Below are 17500 nucleotides of genomic sequence, written 5' to 3'. Positions count from 1 at the left end.
CTGTCCTAGAACTGAATGTCGACCTTTGAAATGTGAATATTTGACTGAAATCTGACAATCTGAAGAATATGAAAAGTGAAGGAAATTTAGCAATAACGTGGAACACTGTTTAAATGCTTCTGCTGCTTCCTCTCCTCTGGGGCTAAACCCCGCCCGCCTGGCACACGAGGGCGACTGAAACGAGCGCCACGAGGAGCTTCAGGACTGAAACCACTGGTATGAATGTGAGCCTTATTTCCTTTTAGCAATATAATAATGTTATGTTTAAGGCTCAGATGTGTCCCAGCAAACGGTGCGTTCGCTTGCTCCTTGGACAATCCAGTTTCGGGGCTCATTTTTCTCGTTACTCTGACGGCACGTGAATGAAGCGCGACGCTAACGACGTGTCAAAAAAGTATCAATTAATAATTAATGCCCCCCCCCCCCCCCTCGTTTCCAGTCTCTATGCTAAGCTGAGCTACGCTCCAGACCTTGTTCCTCTTCAGACTGTTGTACTTTCAGCTCTGCACTGAAGGTACAACTCTTTCCTCTGTTGTACAAATACGTCTGGAGTACTCCGCATGAATCCGTGTGCCTCACCTGAACTAACAACACGCTGCTTTATATAAATATGCGCACCCTCCTCTATTATTATTATTATTATTATTGGTCTTATTTCGCACTACATTTATGTTTAGTGTGTGTTTATACATATACACGTGTTACTGTGTTTATACATAAAAATATATCGACATGTTACTGTTTCTGCATATACTTACATGTGTTACTACATAAACATATACTTACACATGTTTATACGTATACATATATTTACATGTAAATATTTGTATACATATAAACAATATTTGTGTACATATATTTACATGTGTTTATACGTATACATATATTTACATGTTGAGAGAACTTGAAATAAACCGTCAGACTTCGATCTGTGTGTTTGTCCTCATTTGTCAGTCAGGAGACGACAAGGAGACATTTTGTTTTGAACAAACTTTATTCCTACAATATCAACATTCAGTCAAAAAATAGATATTTATTCGCAGCAGTCTTCAACTTCAGATAGGAAGTATTTATTATCGGCAAGAAGCAGAACACAGCTGAAGCCCCGCCCCTCCCCTGATAAGCCCCTCCCCTGATAAAACACATCACAAGATGATGCTTTGCCAGCTGAGCGCTAAGCCTCATTGGAAATGTAGTCACAGGAGGAATTAACACCTGTAGAGTATAATTACACGTGTATATGAGTATATATCTAGATATAGATGTATATGAGTATATATCTAGATATAGATGTATATGAGTATACATCTATATATAGATATATAGATATAGATGACAGCAGTCAGTGCTTGGGGTGCGGTGAGGCCTGGAAGTATTCCTCTGGAGAGACGAGCTTCACTCCGCCGAAGTAGTCCAGCACCCACACCTGCAGGAAGCAGGAAGTTAGACGAGCTGCCTCGCTCCCATTGGCTGCTGCCAGGGTGGCTGCTGTAGTAGTATCAGTAGTAGTTGTACCAGGAGCAGTAGTACTCGTACCTGTGTGATGTTGAACTTGCAGAAGAACCAGCCATGGTCAGGAGGCCACGCCTCCATCTCAGGATGACGACTGAACAGAGACTTCTGAGCAAACTCTGCCTCCAACCCCGTCACCTGGCAACATGGGGGTGAGGTCATGTGACTGCGTGTGTGTGTGTGTGTGTGTGCGTGTGCGTGTGTGTGTGTTTGTGTGTACCTGCAGCACAGAGCCTGTCAGGATGATGTGAGCACACAGAGGACTCTGCGGGTCAAAGCCTTGCTGCCTGCAGTAATCCGTCTGAGCCAGAGACATAGACAACGATGCCTGTGAGTCCACCTGCAGGGCACAGAGCACCCACGAGTTACAGGAAGAGTCACGTGACACCACCTAACTGCTGAGTCACTGAGTGAAGAAATGCTGCGTCATGGTGGAGCTCTCGCGTAAACAAATACACTATTATATATTATAAAACATATATTATAACACATTAGAATACATTACAATACTATATATATATATATATATATAAATAAAAAAATATTGCTATTGTGTTATAATATATAATTTTATAGTATAATGTATATTATATACTAATTTATTATACATTATTATATTATAAGATATACATTATATATATATATATATATATATATATATATATATATATATATATATATATATATATATATATATATATATTGTAATATACACAAACGTTATTGTTAGTATCAAGAACCTAAAATAAGTTTCAGTCAGAGATACTCTGTAGTTGTACCTGACTCTGTAGTACTTTGTAGTTGTACTTGTACTTTGTAGTTGTACTCTAGTACCTGCAGGTCCTGGAAGCTCCATGGGGGTTAGGTACAGGTACTCTGTACTTGTAGTACTCTAGTAGGTACCTGCAGGTCCTGCACGGACAGCTCCATGGGGGTCAGGTACAAGTAGGGCACGCCGGTCCCGGAGCCCTGCGGTCCGTCGCTGAAGGAGAACACGTTGGAGAAGGGCCGGCCCAGCGCGGGCGCGTGCGTGGAGACGGTGGCCATAGAGGCCCAGTCACACTGGTGCGCCACGAAGCGGGCCACGCGCGCCGCCTGGTCGTGAGGCGGGATGCGAACCCGGCAGCCGCAGCACCGGGAGAGCCAGAGGAGGAGCAGCGCACACGAAGCCCGCAGGAGAGCGCTCATGGTCGGGTTCAGAGTGACGAGGACAGCCGGTGTGAGTCCGTGATATAAACAACACGAGGACATCCGGGGCGGAGTTTCAGAATAAAAGATTAACAGGAAAGTGTTCTGGCTCAAAGCCTGCGATGGGATTTCAAAATAAAAGCAGCGATGATTGTTAAACACTGCTTTAAAGTTTAAAACACTATACTTATAACAATATATTTTAAACATAAGTGATCAAAAAACAAATACTATATAAAATAATAATAAATAAAATAAAACCATGTTTTCTAAATATATTACCAATAATGCCTTGTGTTGGATGACAGGAAACATAGTTCTAGTTGAAAGTTATTTTCTTAGTTTTGATGAAAATAATATATTTTTTAATATAAATATGATCATTTTAATAAACGTTGTCTGCACTCAGAGGTCCTAGTCTCTTTGTAGTCTCCTAATCCAATAAATAGTCGGATCAAATTTACAAAATCAAACATGAAATGTAGAAAGTCTTTGTAACGTTACACTTCACACTTCACAATAAAAGCACCTCACTGGTTCTTGGTGGAAGGCTTTTATTTTGAGTCTGCCACAAATGATTACTGATAAGTGGAGACTGTGGCTCAGTAGTAAGCGTGCCCATCTTTCAACCAGAGGATCGGTGGCTCGAACCCCAGCTCTACGATGTACAGAGCGAAAAGGTAAGTGATGTAATATTAGCATCAAGATAGCTGTTCCACAGATTCATGTGATTGGTGATCATCCAGTGAACGAGGTAGAAGGCCGACCCTTGACCCCAAGTCCTGTCACCTGTAAACACACACATGCAGGTGAGTCAGTAACACAGGTAAGGAGAGTCGGTGATACAGATGAGGAGTGGGGGGACATAGGTGAGCAGTCAGTGACACAGGTGAGGAGTGGGGGCACATGGTGGAGGAATCAGAGACGCAGGTGAGTCTCACCCTGAAGGTGCCTCCAGCCAGCTGCTGCTCTGATTGGTTGAGGCCCAGACTGGCTGAGGTCACGTAGAGGTCAGAGTAGTCTGGACCTCCAAAACAACACGAGGTTGTCTTCGTCACCGGCAGAGAGACGGTCTGCAGCCGCACACCTGAGAGAAAACCGGTCATCACCAGAACAACACCTGTGCAGATGCACCAGTAGAACCAGTAAAACTAACCAGTAACCGGGTCTATGCGGATGACTCGTCCTGCGTTGTAACAGGCCACCCAGAGACGGCCGTCAGCGTCACACGTCATCCCGTCAGGAAGCCCCTCCCCCTCCTCCATACGATACACCACGCGACGGTTACCTAGTCCGGGTACAAATAAAAGGTGCATCTCCGTGTATTGAAGTAAAAGTACGACAGTTCAAGTACATAGTTACCGATGTGGCCGCTGAGTAAGTCGTAGTCGAAGGCGTCAACAGTCAGAGACAAACTGTCGATGTAGAAGAACGTCTTCTGGTCCAAAGACCAGTCTAACCCATTGGATATGTCCACCTGAGACAGACAGCATCTGGTGTTATGTTGCATTGAGACTGAACCATTATCCTGATGATGCTTTAGAGACAGGCAGACGCACCTGGTTCAGGTGTTTGGTCACGCTGAGGTCAGAGTTCACAGAGAACAGAGACCCTTGTTGTCTCTGAACCTCAGCAGGTCGCGTCTCCTTCCCCATCGTACCTGGTAGACGGACAGGTGGTGAGACCAACAAGTAAACCAAAAGACAGGTCGACAGGGAACCGGCTCACCTGCCAGCAGGCGTCCGATTGGATCGACCTTCCCGTCGTTCAGCCTGTTGTTCTTTTTGTCCTCATCGACCTCCAACAATGGTGTCATCATCTGAGTCGACCAATCCACAGCCACGATGCTGCGGCCCACACCTGCAACGTAACCACCTGACCTGCGAGGAACCACGAAGCCCACCGACTCACCTGAGGACAGACGGGAGGTGTGAGACAGACAGGTGTCCAGTTCTCTGAATGTCTCTGAACGTTTCTGATTGGCTGACCTGTTTCCAAAGACTGGATCTGATTGGTCGATGGACTCCAGCGGTGGATTTTCTGCCCACCGATGTCGACAAACAGCAGCGTCTGCTCTGACTCCTCCCACACCGGCCCTTCACCAATCAGAGCACTCTCCTTCACCACGCACTCCACCTTCACAGATGACATCATCACCTGTCAGGACCAATTACAGAATAGGATTAACCTCCCACATTGTTTCCATGGAAACACCAGGAAGTAAAATAATGGCTGGAAAATAGACGTTCTATAGTAAAAGTACTACATTCTATAGTAAAAGTACTACATTCCATAGTAAAAGTACTATCTTCTATCTACTTTCAATAGTAGTAGCATGTTGTCAAGTAGAGTTGAGATGAAGGCCCACATGGTTGTGTGTGTGTGCGTGCGTGTGTGTGTAATAAACTACCTGCTGAGTTGACAGCAATACGTTATTTCATTACTTTGGTTTTACATTACCTTCATTTAAATGTAAATATGTATTGTTCATACAACAAAACAAGTACAATTACAATCCCATACACTGCAGTTATTCATATTCTATAGTGTGTGTGTGTGTATATATATATATATATTGTATACATATTTTGCACTGTTTTTTATTGTATTTAAGTGTATGCACTTATTTGTATCCTACTTTGCTACAGAAGGTTATAGTACACAATATATTCAGTCATATCTATACACGAATATTTAAACGTTTCTAAACTTTCCGTCACTTAATTGTCACGTGGAGGTCATCGTTGTCACGTGCCGGTCACAACGGAAGTCACTCTTCAGTTCTATAAAGTCAGATTCTTGTAACACTCGCAGTACTACTTCACCACAACGTGTACTTTAGCCCTGCAGCTGAACACAAGACATACACATCGTGAACAAGTACACACAAACACACTGACCTGACGCGTCTCTGCAGTAACTTCCTCTGGACTTCAAACTCACACAAACTCACACAAACACACACAAACACACACAAACACACACAAACACACACAAACACACTGACCTGACGCGTCTCTGCAGTAACTTCCTCTGGACTTCAAACTCACACAAACTCACACAAACACACACAAACACACACAAACACACACAAACACACACAAACACACACAAACACACACAAACACACTGACCTGACGCGTCTCTGCAGTAACTTCCTCTGGACTTCAAACTCACACAAACTCACACAAACACACACAAACACACACAAACACACACAAACACACTGACCTGACGCGTCTCTGCAGTAACTTTTTCTAGACTTCATTCAGCAGCAGCTGACCGATAGCCACGCCCACAAACCCGGAAGTAGCAAACTCCAACTCCACCCACATGCACAAGAGGTTCGCCGAGTTGATCATCATCTTCATCATCATCGTCATCATCAGCTTCAGCATCACCCTCAGAGTCATCATGACAAATAAAAAACCTGAGCTCAAGTTTTCAGCTATTTCACATCACAAATATATATATATATATATATATATATATATATATATATATATATATATATATATATATATATATATATATATATAAAAAACATAAAAAACATATTTCGCACATTTTGCACACTGCGTTTACATTTAATTGCATGAAGTTATTTGTATTTGTATACACGTGACTTAATTGTGACTTAATAGTTATAACAGTTCGTTTTATTTTGAAAATAACGGCGGAAGTCAGAGGTTAGCTTTACAGTGGCTCGTCCCAAACAGCTGCTAGCTTAGTAGCTCTGAACCAGGACCAGAACCAGAACCAGAGTCAGACTCGGGACCAGGACTATGGCGGCGGACTCGACACATGACCTGTGACGTGAAAGTAGAACCAGGAGTCTGAAGAAATCAAAGCAGCGCATCCCTTCAGACCGTGCTAACGGCTAGCTAGCCTGCTAGCTAACAACAACAACAGAATGGAACCAAACGCCCCGAAGAGACGCGACAACAAGAAGTCTCTGCGCGTGAAGGTGATCAGCCTCGGGAACGCGGAGGTCGGGAAGGTACTAATATACACTTATATACATTTATATGTAAATATATATACATACATACATGAAGACGGAGGTCAGGAAGGTACTAATATACACTTATATACATTTATATGTAAATATATATACATACATACATGAAGACGGAGGTCGGGAAGGTACTAATATACACTTATGTACAAATCTCACCTCTACAACCGTCATAGAGCTCATGAGAGCTTCACTGACCTCCTGAAGCCAGTAATTAAAACAACCAGTCTTCTTATCTAGAAAACCTTCTTCCTCGAACAACTTGTTCCTGTCTCTGTTACAGTATGTTCTGTTCTACAGTATAGTTCATACTAATTCTACCCTCTGATAACAGTTTCTTTATTGTGTGGTCTTTCTCTGCTGACATTCCTCGTCGTTAGTCTGTAGTTATACTAAAACCATCTGATGTTAGCTCAGAGTGAAGCACATTCAGTCTGACAGTAGACTTGCTGGTGGATCTACTGATGACGCCTTTCACTCAGAAGGTCACGAGTATCTGTTGAGTGAAATACTGGTTGTGTTACTTTTTTTACATCGACAATCATATTTAATCATAAACAAGCCACAGAGCTGTTGTTGCTGCTGGTGGAGCGAGGACCGGCTCAAATGGTCAAAGTGGGTCAAATAGTTCCTCAGGTCGGTCCACACCCGTCAAACGCCACTATACGTACATGCACCAGGCTCCATGTTAAAAACAGCTGATTCTACTGGTATACTACTGCTTATTCACCTGGTAATCTACTGGTTAATCTACTGGTATTCTACTGGTTAATTTACTGGGTATTCTACTGGCTATTCTACTGGTTATTCCACTGGTGCTAAAGCTGCTCCCGTTTCTTTCAGAGCTGCATCATCAAACGTTACTGTGAGAAACGGTTCGTTCCAAAGTATTTGGCCACAATCGGCATCGACTACGGCGTCACCAAGTAAGTTAATGTATTAGTACTGTGTATAAGTACTGTGTATTCGTATCATCTATTAGTTCTCCTGCATTAGTACGGATGTATTATTAGGCATGTATTGGTACTCATGTATTAGTACTGTGTGTGATGTCAGAGTTCAGGTTCGAGATCGTGAGATCAAAGTGAACATCTTCGACATGGCCGGCCACCCGTTCTTCTACGAAGTAAGTTATTTCTACTTCCTCTGTTGTACTTGTACATCAGGAGGAGGTTCTAACCCCCCCACCCTGCACCCCCCCAGGTGCGTAACGAGTTCTACAAGGACAGCCAGGGCGTGTTGCTGGTGTACGATGTGGGCCTCCGCGAGAGCTACGAGGCCCTGGACAGCTGGCTCGGGGAGATGAAACAGGAAATGGGTTCTCAGGCCAACATGGAGAGCATCGTCTTCATCGTGTGCGCCAACAAGGTGAGGGGGCTCTGACCAATCGGTGGCTCCCGACCAATCGGTGGCTCCCGACCAATCGGTGGCTCCCGACCAATCGGTGGCTCCCGACCAATCGGTGGCTCTCCACCAACCGGCAGCTCCGTGGTCCGGAAGACAGAAAGTAACCTCCCTCTGTTTCAGGTGGACCTGACGAAGCGGCGGGCGGTGGACGAGGGGGAGGGGCGTCTGTGGGCGGAGTCCCGGGGCTTCCATTACTTCGAGACGTCGGCTCAGAGCGGAGAGGGCATCAACGAGATGTTCCAGGTACTCGCAGCGCAGAAACTTCTGTCCTTGCTCTTTTCAACGGGTTCCTCTTGACAATGTGTTTCATCCTTCAGGCGTTCTTCTCCTCCATCACCGACATGTGTGAGAACGGAGGGAAGAGGCCCGTGTCCGAGGTTAGCGTCGGCTTCACCAAGGAGCAGGCCGACACCATCCGGCGTCTCCGCAGCAGCAAGGACTCCTGGGACATGCTGGGGGTAAAGCCGGGAGCCACGAGGTGGGTCTAGTTCTGTCGTTGTTGTTGTTGTTGTTGTTGTTGTTGTTATTATCATCACATTACTATCACAAAAGTAGTTCAGTGTCGTCAGGGTTCATGTTCAGTTGGTGTCTGACATCCACTGAGAGATGTCAGTCAGACAGAAGAGATTCCTGCTGCTGCCTGCGCTTCTGATCGGGGAAACGAGAGGATCAGTTGGGTGTCATCAGCATGGCGATGGTAGGAAAGCCATGTGAGCGAACGACAGAGAGAGAGAGAGAGAGAGATGGTGTACAAAGAGAAGAGAAGAGGACTCTGGACGGAGCCTTGAGGGACAAGGATAGAGTAAGGAGATGAGGTTCCTCTGTAGGGCTCAGCCTTAGAGTAAGGAGATGAGGTTCCTCTGTAGGGCTCAGCCTTAGAGTAAGGAGATGAGGTTCCTCTGTAGGGCTCAGCCTTAGAGACAGAGTAAGGAGATGAGGTTCCTCTGTAGGGCTCAGCCTTAGAGACAGAGTAAGGAGATGAGGTTCCTCTGTAGGGCTCAGCCTTAGAGTTAGGAGATGAGGTTCCTCTGTAGGGCTCAGCCTTAGAGTAAGGAGATGAGGTTCCTCTGTAGGGCTCAGCCTTAGAGTAAGGAGATGAGGTTCCTCTGTAGGGCTCAGCCTTAGAGACAGAGTAAGGAGATGAGGTTCCTCTGTAGGGCTCAGCCTTAGAGTAAGGAGATGAGGTTCCTCTGTAGGGCTCAGCCTTAGAGTTAGGAGATGAGGTTCCTCTGTAGGGCTCAGCCTTAGAGTAAGGAGATGAGGTTCCTCTGTAGGGCTCAGCCTTAGAGTAAGGAGATGAGGTTCCTCTGTAGGGCTCAGCCTTAGAGACAGAGTAAGGAGATGAGGTTCCTCTGTAGGGCTCAGCCTTAGAGTAAGGAGATGAGGTTCCTCTGTAGGGCTCAGCCTTAGAGTTAGGAGATGAGGTTCCTCTGTAGGGCTCAGCCTTAGAGTAAGGAGATGAGGTTCCTCTCTAGGCTCAGCCTTAGAGACAGAGTAAGGAGGGAAGGTTCCTCTGCGTGACATTGGTTCCTACCTGCTTGTTTCCAGGGAGGAAGTGAACAAGGCGTACAGGAAGTTGGCCGTCCTGCTGCATCCTGACAAGTGCGTCGCCCCCGGCAGCGAAGACGCCTTCAAGGCCGTGGTGAACGCTCGCACTTCACTGCTGAAGAACATCAAATAACTCGCTCTGATTGGACGAGAACGGACCAATCACACGCAGAGTCTGAGCAGTTTGTTTACGGAGGAGCTCCTGTGTGCCATGTTGTTGTTGTTGTTGTTGTTGTTATTGTTGTTTATTCAGTTCATCTCTGAATGCTTTCTGGGAGAATCTATGAAAGACCAATTTGTTCAAATATAACATATTCAATTAAAATATACATACTTAGATTCCAAAACAGAAAACATTTAGATTTAAATCTGAATTCTGAGATCACATATTATTTTTAGTCAGAAATCTGAGAATTTACAAAAAAAGTCCGAACTCTAAATTTAAATTCGTAGTTATTATCATTGTAACTGAACAAACTCGAGAAACTGTCGATGACATCATCAGGTCAAAGGTCAGTGTTTAACTTTTATTTAAAGGGACTTTTCCTCCTCAAAACGTCTCATTTTATCGTCCGGTTGCCAAAAAGAAGCTTAAAGTGCGACATAGACAAAATGCATGTTTGATATTCTTAAACTTTTATATTTCACATGTGGCCAAACTCACAAACTCTTCATCCCAAACCTCAAAGGATGAGGATGAAGATGAGGAGGATGTTCCCTCAAACTTTACCTTCACCTCTTTTAAATTCAACAGTTTCTCACATGTTGAGTTTATTATCAGTTCAAAGTGAACTTCAACGTCCTGAAGGTTCTCTTGTTCCTGGAGGGTTCTCTTGTTCCTGAAGGGTTCTCTTGTTCCTGAAGGGTTCTCTTGTTCCTGAAGGGTTCTCTTGTTCCCGAAGGGTTCTCTTGTTCCCGAAGGGTTCTCTTGTTCCCGGAGGGTTCTCTTGTTCCTGAAGGGTTCTCTTGTTCCTGAAGGGTTCTCTTGTTCCCGAAGGGTTCTCTTGTTCCCGGAGGGTTCTCTTGTTCCTGAAGGGTTCTCTTGTTCCTGAAGGGTTCTTTTGTTCCTGGAGGGTTCTCTTGTTCCTGAAGGGTTCTTTTGTTGCTGGAGGGTTCTCTTGTTCCCGGAGGGTTCTCTTGTTCCTGAAGGGTTCTCTTGTTCCTGAAGGGTTCTTTTGTTCCTGGAGGGTTCTCTTGTTCCCGGAGGGTTCTCTTGTTCCTGAAGGGTTCTTTTGTTCCCGAAGGGTTCTCTTGTTCCCGAAGGGTTCTCTTGTTCCCGAAGGGTTCTCTTGTTCCTGAAGCGTTCTCTTGTTCCTGAAGCGTTCTCTTGTTCCCGAAGGGTTCTCTTGTTCCCGGAGGGTTCTCTTGTTGCTGGAGGGTTCTCTTGTTGCTGGAGGGTTCTCTTGTTCCCGAAGGGTTCTCTTGTTCCCGAAGGATTCTCTTGTTCCTGGAGGGTTCTCTTGTTCCCGAAGGGTTCTCTTGTTCCTGGAGGGTTCTCTTGTTCCCGAAGGGTTCTATTGTTCCTGGAGGGTTCTCTTGTTCCCGAAGGGTTCTCTTGTTCCTGGAGGGTTCTCTTGCTCTTGAAGGGGTTTCTTGTTCCTGGAGGGTTCTCTTGTTCCTGGAAGGTTCTCTTGTTCTTGAAGGGGTTTCTTGTTCCTAAAGGGTTCTCTTGCTCCTGAAGGGGTTTCTTGTTCCTGAAGGGTTCTCTTGTTCCTGGAGGGTTCTCTTGCTCCTGAAGGTTCTCTTTTTCCTGGAGGGTTCTCTTGTTCTTGAAGGGTTCTCTTGTTCCCCAAGGGTTCTCTTGCTCTTGAAGGGTTCTCTTGTTCCCCAAGGGTTCTCTTGTTCCTGAAGGGTTCTCTTGTTCCTGAAGGGTTCTCTTGTTCCCGAAGGGTTCTCTTGTTCCCGGAGGGTTCTCTTGTTCCTGGAGGGTTCTCTTGTTCCTGAAGGGTTCTCTTGCTCCTGAAGGTGCTCTTATTCCTGAAGGGTTCTCTTGCTCCTGAAGGTTGTCTTGTTCCTGGAGGGTTCTCTTGTTCCTGAAGGGTTCTCTTGTTCCAGGAGGGTTCTCTTGTTCCAGGAGGGTTCTCTTGTTCCTGAAGGATTCTCTTGTTCCCGAAGGGTTCTCTTGTTCCCGGAGGGTTCTCTTGTTCCCGGAGGGTTCTCTTGTTCCAGGAGGGTTCTCTTGTTCCAGGAGGGTTCTCTTGTTCCTGGAGGGTTCTCTTGTTCCTGGAGGGTTCTCTTGTTCCTGAAGGGTTCTCTTGTTCCAGGAGGGTTCTTTTGTTCCTGGAGGGTTCTCTTGTTCCTGAAGGGTTCTCTTGTTCCTGGAGGGTTCTCTTGTTCCTGGAGGGTTCTCTTGTTCCTGAAGGGTTCTCTTGTTCCTGGAGGGTTCTCTTGTTCCTGGAGGGTTCTCTTGTTCCTGGAGGGTTCTCTTGTTCCTGAAGGGTTCTCTTGTTCCTGGAGGGTTCTCTTGTTCCTGGAGGGTTCTCTTGTTCCTGAAGGAACGTATGGATCTATCACGGCCTCTTCTTCTTTTCTTCTTCTGTTGTTCCTTGAACTTTGACCTTTTAAATTGTTCCCTAACTTAAAGGAGGACCACGTTCCATCATTCTGCTTCTTCTTAATAAATATTCACAGATCAGTAAATTAATAAATACTTAAACATTAAATTAAACTTCTGAAATAAGAAAAACACGAGAAGCAGTTTGTTTGTTATAAAAATAGTGAAATCATTTGTAAACCAAAACATGAATAAATTAAATGAGTAAAATGTTTAGAGTAATAAAACATGTCTGATCCTGAAGATCATCTTTATGTTTTAATGTTTTACTGTCCAGAGAATTATTTATTATTATTACAGACATGTGACGAGTCGGCCAATCAAACGACTCCGTTTAGCGCTCAGTGTTTAACACACTTTATGTATTTATTTATTTATTATGGAGTGTGTGTGTGTGTGTGTGTGTGTGTGTGTGTGTGTGTGTGTGTGTGTGTGTTACAGTCTCTTGTTCTTGTAAACGCACGTTTTACTGGATTGTTTTTTAAATAATAAAAAGATAAGACTAGTTTGTCAAACTCTTACCTGTCTGTCTGTTACCTGTCTCTCTGTCTGTTACCTGTCTGTCTGTTACCTGTCTGTCTGTTACCTGTCTGTCTGTTACCTGTCTCTCTGTCTGTTACCTGTCTGTCTGTTACCTGTCTGTCTGTTGCCTGTCTGTCTGTCTGTTGTCTGTCTGTCTGTCTCTCTGTCTGTTACCTGTCTGTCTGTTACCTGTCTGTCTGTCTGTTGTCTGTCTGTCTGTCTGTCTGTTACCTGTCTGTCTGTCTGTCTGTTTCCTGTCTGTCTGTCTGTTTCCTGTCTGTCTGTTACCTGTCTGTCTTTCTGAACTTCTCCAGGTGATTCCATATTTGTATATAAATGTATTTAGGTTATTTATAATTGTGTATACCTGTGTTATTTATATTTGTTTGTACTTGTGTTATGTATATCTGTATATGTTGTGTAACGTGTATACTCGTGTTATTTGTGTACACATGGAGTGCGTTTGCTCTGGAGCACGTGAACGCCTCCTGACCGTGAGCTTGAGCTGTGAATAATTAACCGGGTTATCTGTCGGGGTGAAAGGTCACGCCTCCACTTTGAACCATTCCACACTCCATTGATCACTCTGAAGGTAATCGATCAGTCCTGATTCCTCCATTGATGCTCAGCGTTGAAGGGAGACTGTCGGTTGATGCCGGAGCACCTGAACGCACCGTGGGGTTCGGCCGTGTCGTCGGGTGTCTGAGTGTCCGTGTGGGGGGGCAGTCCCTGAAGGCCACACCCCCTGGAGATCCACCCCGCCCACCCGCAGCCCGCATCACCCAGCGGGACCCGGGCACAGAGGACCGGCACCAGCACGCAGAGCAGCGACACCCGAGCACCGGACCACAGCACCCGAACCACAGACCGGGACCAGAGACCGGGACCAGAGACCGGGACCATGGCCGACACAGAGACCCGCTCCGGGTCTGACGAGCTGCTCTTCTTCGTCAACGGGAAGAAGGTAAGAAGAGTGTTGAGTCTGAATGAGCTCTTTTGAACCGGAGGGCTGGACTTTGACCTGAACTTTATATAACAATATTAAGATTATATAGAGACCTTTAATACAAGAGTTTCATGTTGCGTGTTCATGTGTTTATGCTCTGGTGTAAATATAGTCAAATACAGTCATAAAACAAACAGGACGGTAATAAAGCGTGAAAGGAGAGACATGCGGAACACAGCGCGCTCTGACGGAGAGATGCCTCAAAGATCAGATGACATGAGAATGAAGATGGTTTATTAATCAAGTATTAATCATTTAAACAATAAAGTCTAAATGATGAAACATGAAAGACCGAAATGTTTTATTGACTTTTTATTTACTGGCCTCAGAAATACATCTGAAAACATCAGTTTCATTTGAGCTGCATATGTTTCTGTTTATTATTATTTCTAATAACTTTAATAACCACCTTTAATTTGAGAAAAGGAACATGTCTTCAACAGTTTAGTAATTTGATAGAAAGACAGACCTTTATTTATTTAGTATACAAAATGACAAAAATGTCAATTCTATCATCTTTCAATCAACAAGTTCACAATTTTTATGTTTTTTATAAATTATTATTTTTAAGTGATTTTTTTTTTCAGATTTAAGATGATTAAATTATTTTTGTGCTGCAGATTGTTGAGAGAAACGCAGATCCAGAGACGACTCTGCTCACGTATCTGAGGAGGAAATGTAAGAACACACACACTCTGGTTGTATAGAAGTCTATGCTTCATGTGTTAAAGCTGCATTCTCTCTCCTGACCACCAGGGGGCGACCCCTCTGGTTGTATAGAAGTCTATGCTTCATGTGTTAAAGCTTCTCTCTCCTGACCACCAGGGGGCAACTCCTCTGGTTGTATAGAAGTCTATGCTTCATGTGTTAAAGCTTCTCTCTCCTGACCACCAGGGGGCGACTCCTCTGGTTGTATAGAAGTCTATGCTTCATGTGTTAAAGCTGCATTCTCTCTCCTGACCACCAGGGGGCGACTCCTCTGGTTGTAGAGAAGTCTATGCTTCATGTGTTAAAGCTGCATTCTCTCTCCTGACCACCAGGGGGCGACTCCTCTGGTTGTATAGAAGTCTATGCTTCATGTGTTAAAGCTGCATTCTCTCTCCTGACCACCAGGGGGCGACTCCTCTGGTTGTATAGAAGTCCATGCTTCATGTGTTAAAGCTGCATTCTCTCTCCTGACCACCAGGGGGCGACTCCTCTGGTTGTATAGAAGTCTATGCTTCATGTGTTAAAGCTTCTCTCTCCTGACCACCAGGGGGCGACTCCTCTGGTTGTATAGAAGTCTATGCTTCATGTGTTAAAGCTGCATTCTCTCTCCTGACCACCAGGGGGCGACTCCTCTGGTTGTATAGAAGTCTATGCTTCATGTGTTAAAGCTGCATTCTCTCTGCTGACCACCAGGGGGCGACTCCTCTGGTTGTATAGAAGTCTATGCTTCATGTGTTGAAGCTGCATTCTCTCTCCTGACCACCAGGGGACGACTCCTCTGGTTGTATAGAAGTCTATGCTTCATGTGTTAAAGCTGCATTCTCTCTCCTGACCACCAGGGGGCGACTCCTCTGGTTGTATAGAAGTCTATGCTTCATGTGTTAAAGCTGCATTCTCTCTCCTGACCACCAGGGGGCGACTCCTCTGGTTGTATAGAGTCCGACACCAGGAACAGATTTACTGATGAATAAGTGTCTTCCACTCCTGGTTGCGACAGATCCATCGGGTTTCCCGTTTCACAACTTCACAAAACTTTCAGTTCTTGTTTTCTATTTTCTTAAGGATGGATCATGCGATCACTGACACATTTGTTCTAAAGAAATTTAAAAGCTCAAATGAAAGTGGTTTATGATGTGGAGTTTGGTTTATTGTTGTGTTCTAAAAGACAGAGGCACTGAGGTCAGTGCCTGTCTCTGAGATCACAATCAGCTGGTCAGAAGACAAAGTGTGAAAGAGACAGAACTGATGGGACCTGGGACCTGGGACCTGGCCAGTAGGAAGGGCTGCAAGGACCCTCAAGTCTCCTCACAGGCTCTGGACTTCCTGAGGAAGTCAGAGGAGTCTGCCAATGTTCTGGAGATCTAAACATGTGACGTTTGAGCATCTTCAAGAACCCCTAAAACCAGTTAGGCAAGAATCCTTTGACACCAGTGTCCAGTTGAGTCTTCTTAAAACCTCTTCAAGGACCAGTTGAGTCTCCTTTAAACCTCTTCAAGGACCAGTTGAGTCTCCTTTAAACCTCTTCAAGGACCAGTTGAGTCTCCTTTAAACCTCTTCAAGGACCAGTTGAGTCTCCTTTAAACCTCTTCAAGGACCAGTTGAGTCTCCTTTAAACCTCTTCAAGGACCAGTTGAGTCTCCTTTAAACCTCTTCAAGGACCAGTTGAGTCTCCTTTAAACCTCTTCAAGGACCAGTTGAGTCTCCTTTAAACCTCTTCAAGGACCAGTTGAGTCTCCTTTAAACCTCTTCAAGGACCAGTTGAGTCTCCTTTAAACCTCTTCAAGGACCAGTTGAGTCTCCTTTAAACCTCTTCAAGGACCAGTTGAGCATCGGGTTCCTTGTCAAACATTTCCAGGTGTCCAAGGAGAGGCGATACTGAACTCCCCTGGTTCAACCATGTGTTACATGAGGACGAGTTGTTCCATCATGTATTAATTTACAGAAGAGCTGTCATTGTTTGAAGGGTCTGAAGGTCCGAGACTCTCATGACGGGACTCATGTCACTGGTTAATAATTCACGGCTGACTTTGTGTTTAGTGGGTTTGACAGGAACCAAGCTGGGTTGTGCTGAAGGCGGATGTGGCGCCTGTACAGTCATGCTGTCCAGATACCAGACACACACTCAACAGCTGCTGTATCCTTAAAGCTGGAGTCTGTGCGTGTGTGTGTGTGTGTGTGTGTGTGTGTGTGTGTGTGTGTGTTTGTGATAAAGCACACCGTCAGTAGTCATGTGCTTCCATCGGACACGTTCAGCTTTTCGTTCAGACGAACTGATTTTATGGCTGATGAATGAACTATATGAGAGCAGATCTTTAACTGTCTGCAGTCACTACGCCGTCAATGCCTGTCTCGCCCCCCTCTGCTCCCTGCACCTGGTCGCCGTCACCACTGTGGAGGGCATCGGCAGCGTCGCAAGGAAACTACATCCTGTACAGGTGAAACAACCACATGACCCTTTGTTTTTCTTCTTTCACTCCCATTGAAGTTAAGATGATAGCAGATTACTGGATGTCTTTGTAGAGACCACAACGACCACCAGGTGTCCTTGTAGAGACCACAACGACCACCAGGTGTCCTTGTAGAGACCATAACGACCACCAGGTGTCCTTGTAGAGACCATAACGACCACCAGGTGTCGTTGTAGAGACCATAACGACCGCCAGGTGTCGTTGTAGAGACCATAACGACCGCCAGGTGTCCTTGTAGAGACCATAACGACCACCAGGTGTCCTTGTAGAGACCATAACGACCACCAGGTGTCGTTGTAGAGACCATAACGACCGCCAGGTGTCCTTGTAGAGACCACAACGACCACCAGGTGTCCTTGTAGAGACCATAACGACCACCAGGTGTCGTTGTAGAGACCATAACGACCACCAGGTGTCCTTGTAGAGACCATAACGACCACCAGGTGTCGTTGTAGAGACCATAACGACCGCCAGGTGTCCTTGTAGAGACCACAACGACCACCAGGTGTCGTTGTAGAGACCATAACGACCACCAGGTGTCCTTGCAGAGACCATAACGACCGCCAGGT

General features: G+C 45.3%; 6 protein-coding genes across 17 annotated transcripts in view; 3 read left to right on the top strand and 3 right to left on the bottom strand.

Moving 5' to 3' along the window:
* LOC137794215 (CLIP-associating protein 1-B-like) overlaps positions 1-914 on the top strand; it is a 16739-nt gene extending 15825 nt beyond the window's left edge. For all 11 annotated transcript variants that reach the window (XM_068590915.1, XM_068590912.1, XM_068590914.1 and 8 more), the window contains one exon: positions 1-914. This exon is cut by the window's left edge and continues 973 nt beyond it. The gene's annotated coding sequence lies outside the window, so the exon portion shown is untranslated.
* A 207-nt stretch (positions 915-1121) lies between these two features.
* Positions 1122-2747, bottom strand: creg1 (cellular repressor of E1A-stimulated genes 1). The gene is made up of 4 exons (XM_068590717.1): positions 2416-2747; positions 1733-1852; positions 1537-1650; positions 1122-1426 (listed from the first exon to the last, which is right to left on the bottom strand). Exons 1-4 carry the CDS (start codon positions 2698-2700, stop codon positions 1343-1345), a joined length of 603 nt encoding a protein of 200 aa, XP_068446818.1. The 5' UTR covers positions 2701-2747; the 3' UTR covers positions 1122-1342.
* A 490-nt stretch (positions 2748-3237) lies between these two features.
* rgn (regucalcin) lies at positions 3238-6941 on the bottom strand. 2 transcript variants are annotated; one of them, XM_068590714.1, is made up of 9 exons: positions 6878-6941; positions 5601-6102; positions 4689-4857; positions 4429-4611; positions 4260-4360; positions 4063-4177; positions 3857-3988; positions 3642-3787; positions 3238-3489 (listed from the first exon to the last, which is right to left on the bottom strand). In XM_068590714.1, exons 3-9 carry the CDS (start codon positions 4852-4854, stop codon positions 3439-3441), a joined length of 894 nt encoding a protein of 297 aa, XP_068446815.1. In that variant the 5' UTR covers positions 4855-4857; positions 5601-6102; positions 6878-6941; the 3' UTR covers positions 3238-3438. The 2 variants fall into 2 exon arrangements, with proteins under 2 accessions (XP_068446815.1, XP_068446816.1); XM_068590715.1 differs by having other exon boundaries at positions 5932-6102.
* On the top strand, positions 6381-10627 carry dnajc27 (DnaJ (Hsp40) homolog, subfamily C, member 27). The gene is made up of 7 exons (XM_068590716.1): positions 6381-6700; positions 7562-7644; positions 7775-7844; positions 7922-8086; positions 8246-8368; positions 8443-8603; positions 9674-10627. Exons 1-7 carry the CDS (start codon positions 6614-6616, stop codon positions 9804-9806), a joined length of 822 nt encoding a protein of 273 aa, XP_068446817.1. The 5' UTR covers positions 6381-6613; the 3' UTR covers positions 9807-10627.
* Positions 10037-13652, bottom strand: LOC137794288 (proteoglycan 4-like). The gene is made up of 3 exons (XM_068591036.1): positions 13424-13652; positions 10780-11851; positions 10037-10049 (listed from the first exon to the last, which is right to left on the bottom strand). The coding sequence occupies exons 1-3, from the start codon at positions 13650-13652 to the stop codon at positions 10037-10039; spliced, it is 1314 nt and encodes a 437-aa protein (XP_068447137.1).
* The window catches only part of xdh (xanthine dehydrogenase), a 12637-nt gene continuing 8050 nt past the window's right edge, over positions 12914-17500 (top strand). The window contains exons 1-4 of the mRNA XM_068590353.1: positions 12914-13713; positions 14376-14433; positions 16501-16597; positions 16790-16898. Coding sequence (XP_068446454.1) covers positions 13651-13713; positions 14376-14433; positions 16501-16597; positions 16790-16898 — 327 coding nt within the window. The 5' untranslated portion in view covers positions 12914-13650. The remainder of the gene's footprint in view (positions 13714-14375; positions 14434-16500; positions 16598-16789; positions 16899-17500) is intronic.

The sequence above is a fragment of the Clinocottus analis genome, unplaced genomic scaffold (genome assembly GCF_023055335.1).
Source record: "Clinocottus analis isolate CAN_PGR_092001 unplaced genomic scaffold, fCliAna1.0.p SCAF_24, whole genome shotgun sequence".
In the NCBI taxonomy this organism is placed as follows: Eukaryota; Metazoa; Chordata; class Actinopteri; order Perciformes; family Cottidae; genus Clinocottus; species Clinocottus analis.
The sequence above is the reverse complement of the archived record's forward strand: the minus strand, read 5'-3'. Positions and strand labels throughout refer to the sequence as shown.

What these genes read in the sequence shown, in the direction of transcription:
- LOC137794288 (XM_068591036.1), bottom strand. Translation starts at nt 13,652, where the DNA reads ATGGTCCCGGTCTCTGGTCCCGGTCTCTGGTCCCGGTCTGTGGTTCGG. An exon ending in CGACACGGCCGAACCCCACG is followed by an intron (nt 11,852 to 13,423) that starts GTGCGTTCAGGT and finishes TCCTGGAACAAG; the next exon opens with AGAACCCTCCTGGAACAAGA.
- dnajc27 (XM_068590716.1), top strand. Translation starts at nt 6,614, where the DNA reads ATGGAACCAAACGCCCCGAAGAGACGCGACAACAAGAAGTCTCTGCGC. An exon ending in ATCGACTACGGCGTCACCAA is followed by an intron (nt 7,645 to 7,774) that starts GTAAGTTAATGT and finishes GTGTGATGTCAG; the next exon opens with AGTTCAGGTTCGAGATCGTG. An exon ending in GCCACCCGTTCTTCTACGAA is followed by an intron (nt 7,845 to 7,921) that starts GTAAGTTATTTC and finishes GCACCCCCCCAG; the next exon opens with GTGCGTAACGAGTTCTACAA.
- creg1 (XM_068590717.1), bottom strand. Translation starts at nt 2,700, where the DNA reads ATGAGCGCTCTCCTGCGGGCTTCGTGTGCGCTGCTCCTCCTCTGGCTC. An exon ending in TGTCCGTGCAGGACCTGCAG is followed by an intron (nt 1,853 to 2,415) that starts GTACCTACTAGA and finishes TGTGCCCTGCAG; the next exon opens with GTGGACTCACAGGCATCGTT. An exon ending in TGACAGGCTCTGTGCTGCAG is followed by an intron (nt 1,651 to 1,732) that starts GTACACACAAAC and finishes CCATGTTGCCAG; the next exon opens with GTGACGGGGTTGGAGGCAGA.
- rgn (XM_068590714.1), bottom strand. Translation starts at nt 4,854, where the DNA reads ATGATGTCATCTGTGAAGGTGGAGTGCGTGGTGAAGGAGAGTGCTCTG. An exon ending in CCGCATAGACCCGGTTACTG is followed by an intron (nt 3,788 to 3,856) that starts GTTAGTTTTACT and finishes GTTTTCTCTCAG; the next exon opens with GTGTGCGGCTGCAGACCGTC. An exon ending in TGGCTGGAGGCACCTTCAGG is followed by an intron (nt 3,490 to 3,641) that starts GTGAGACTCACC and finishes GTGTGTTTACAG; the next exon opens with GTGACAGGACTTGGGGTCAA.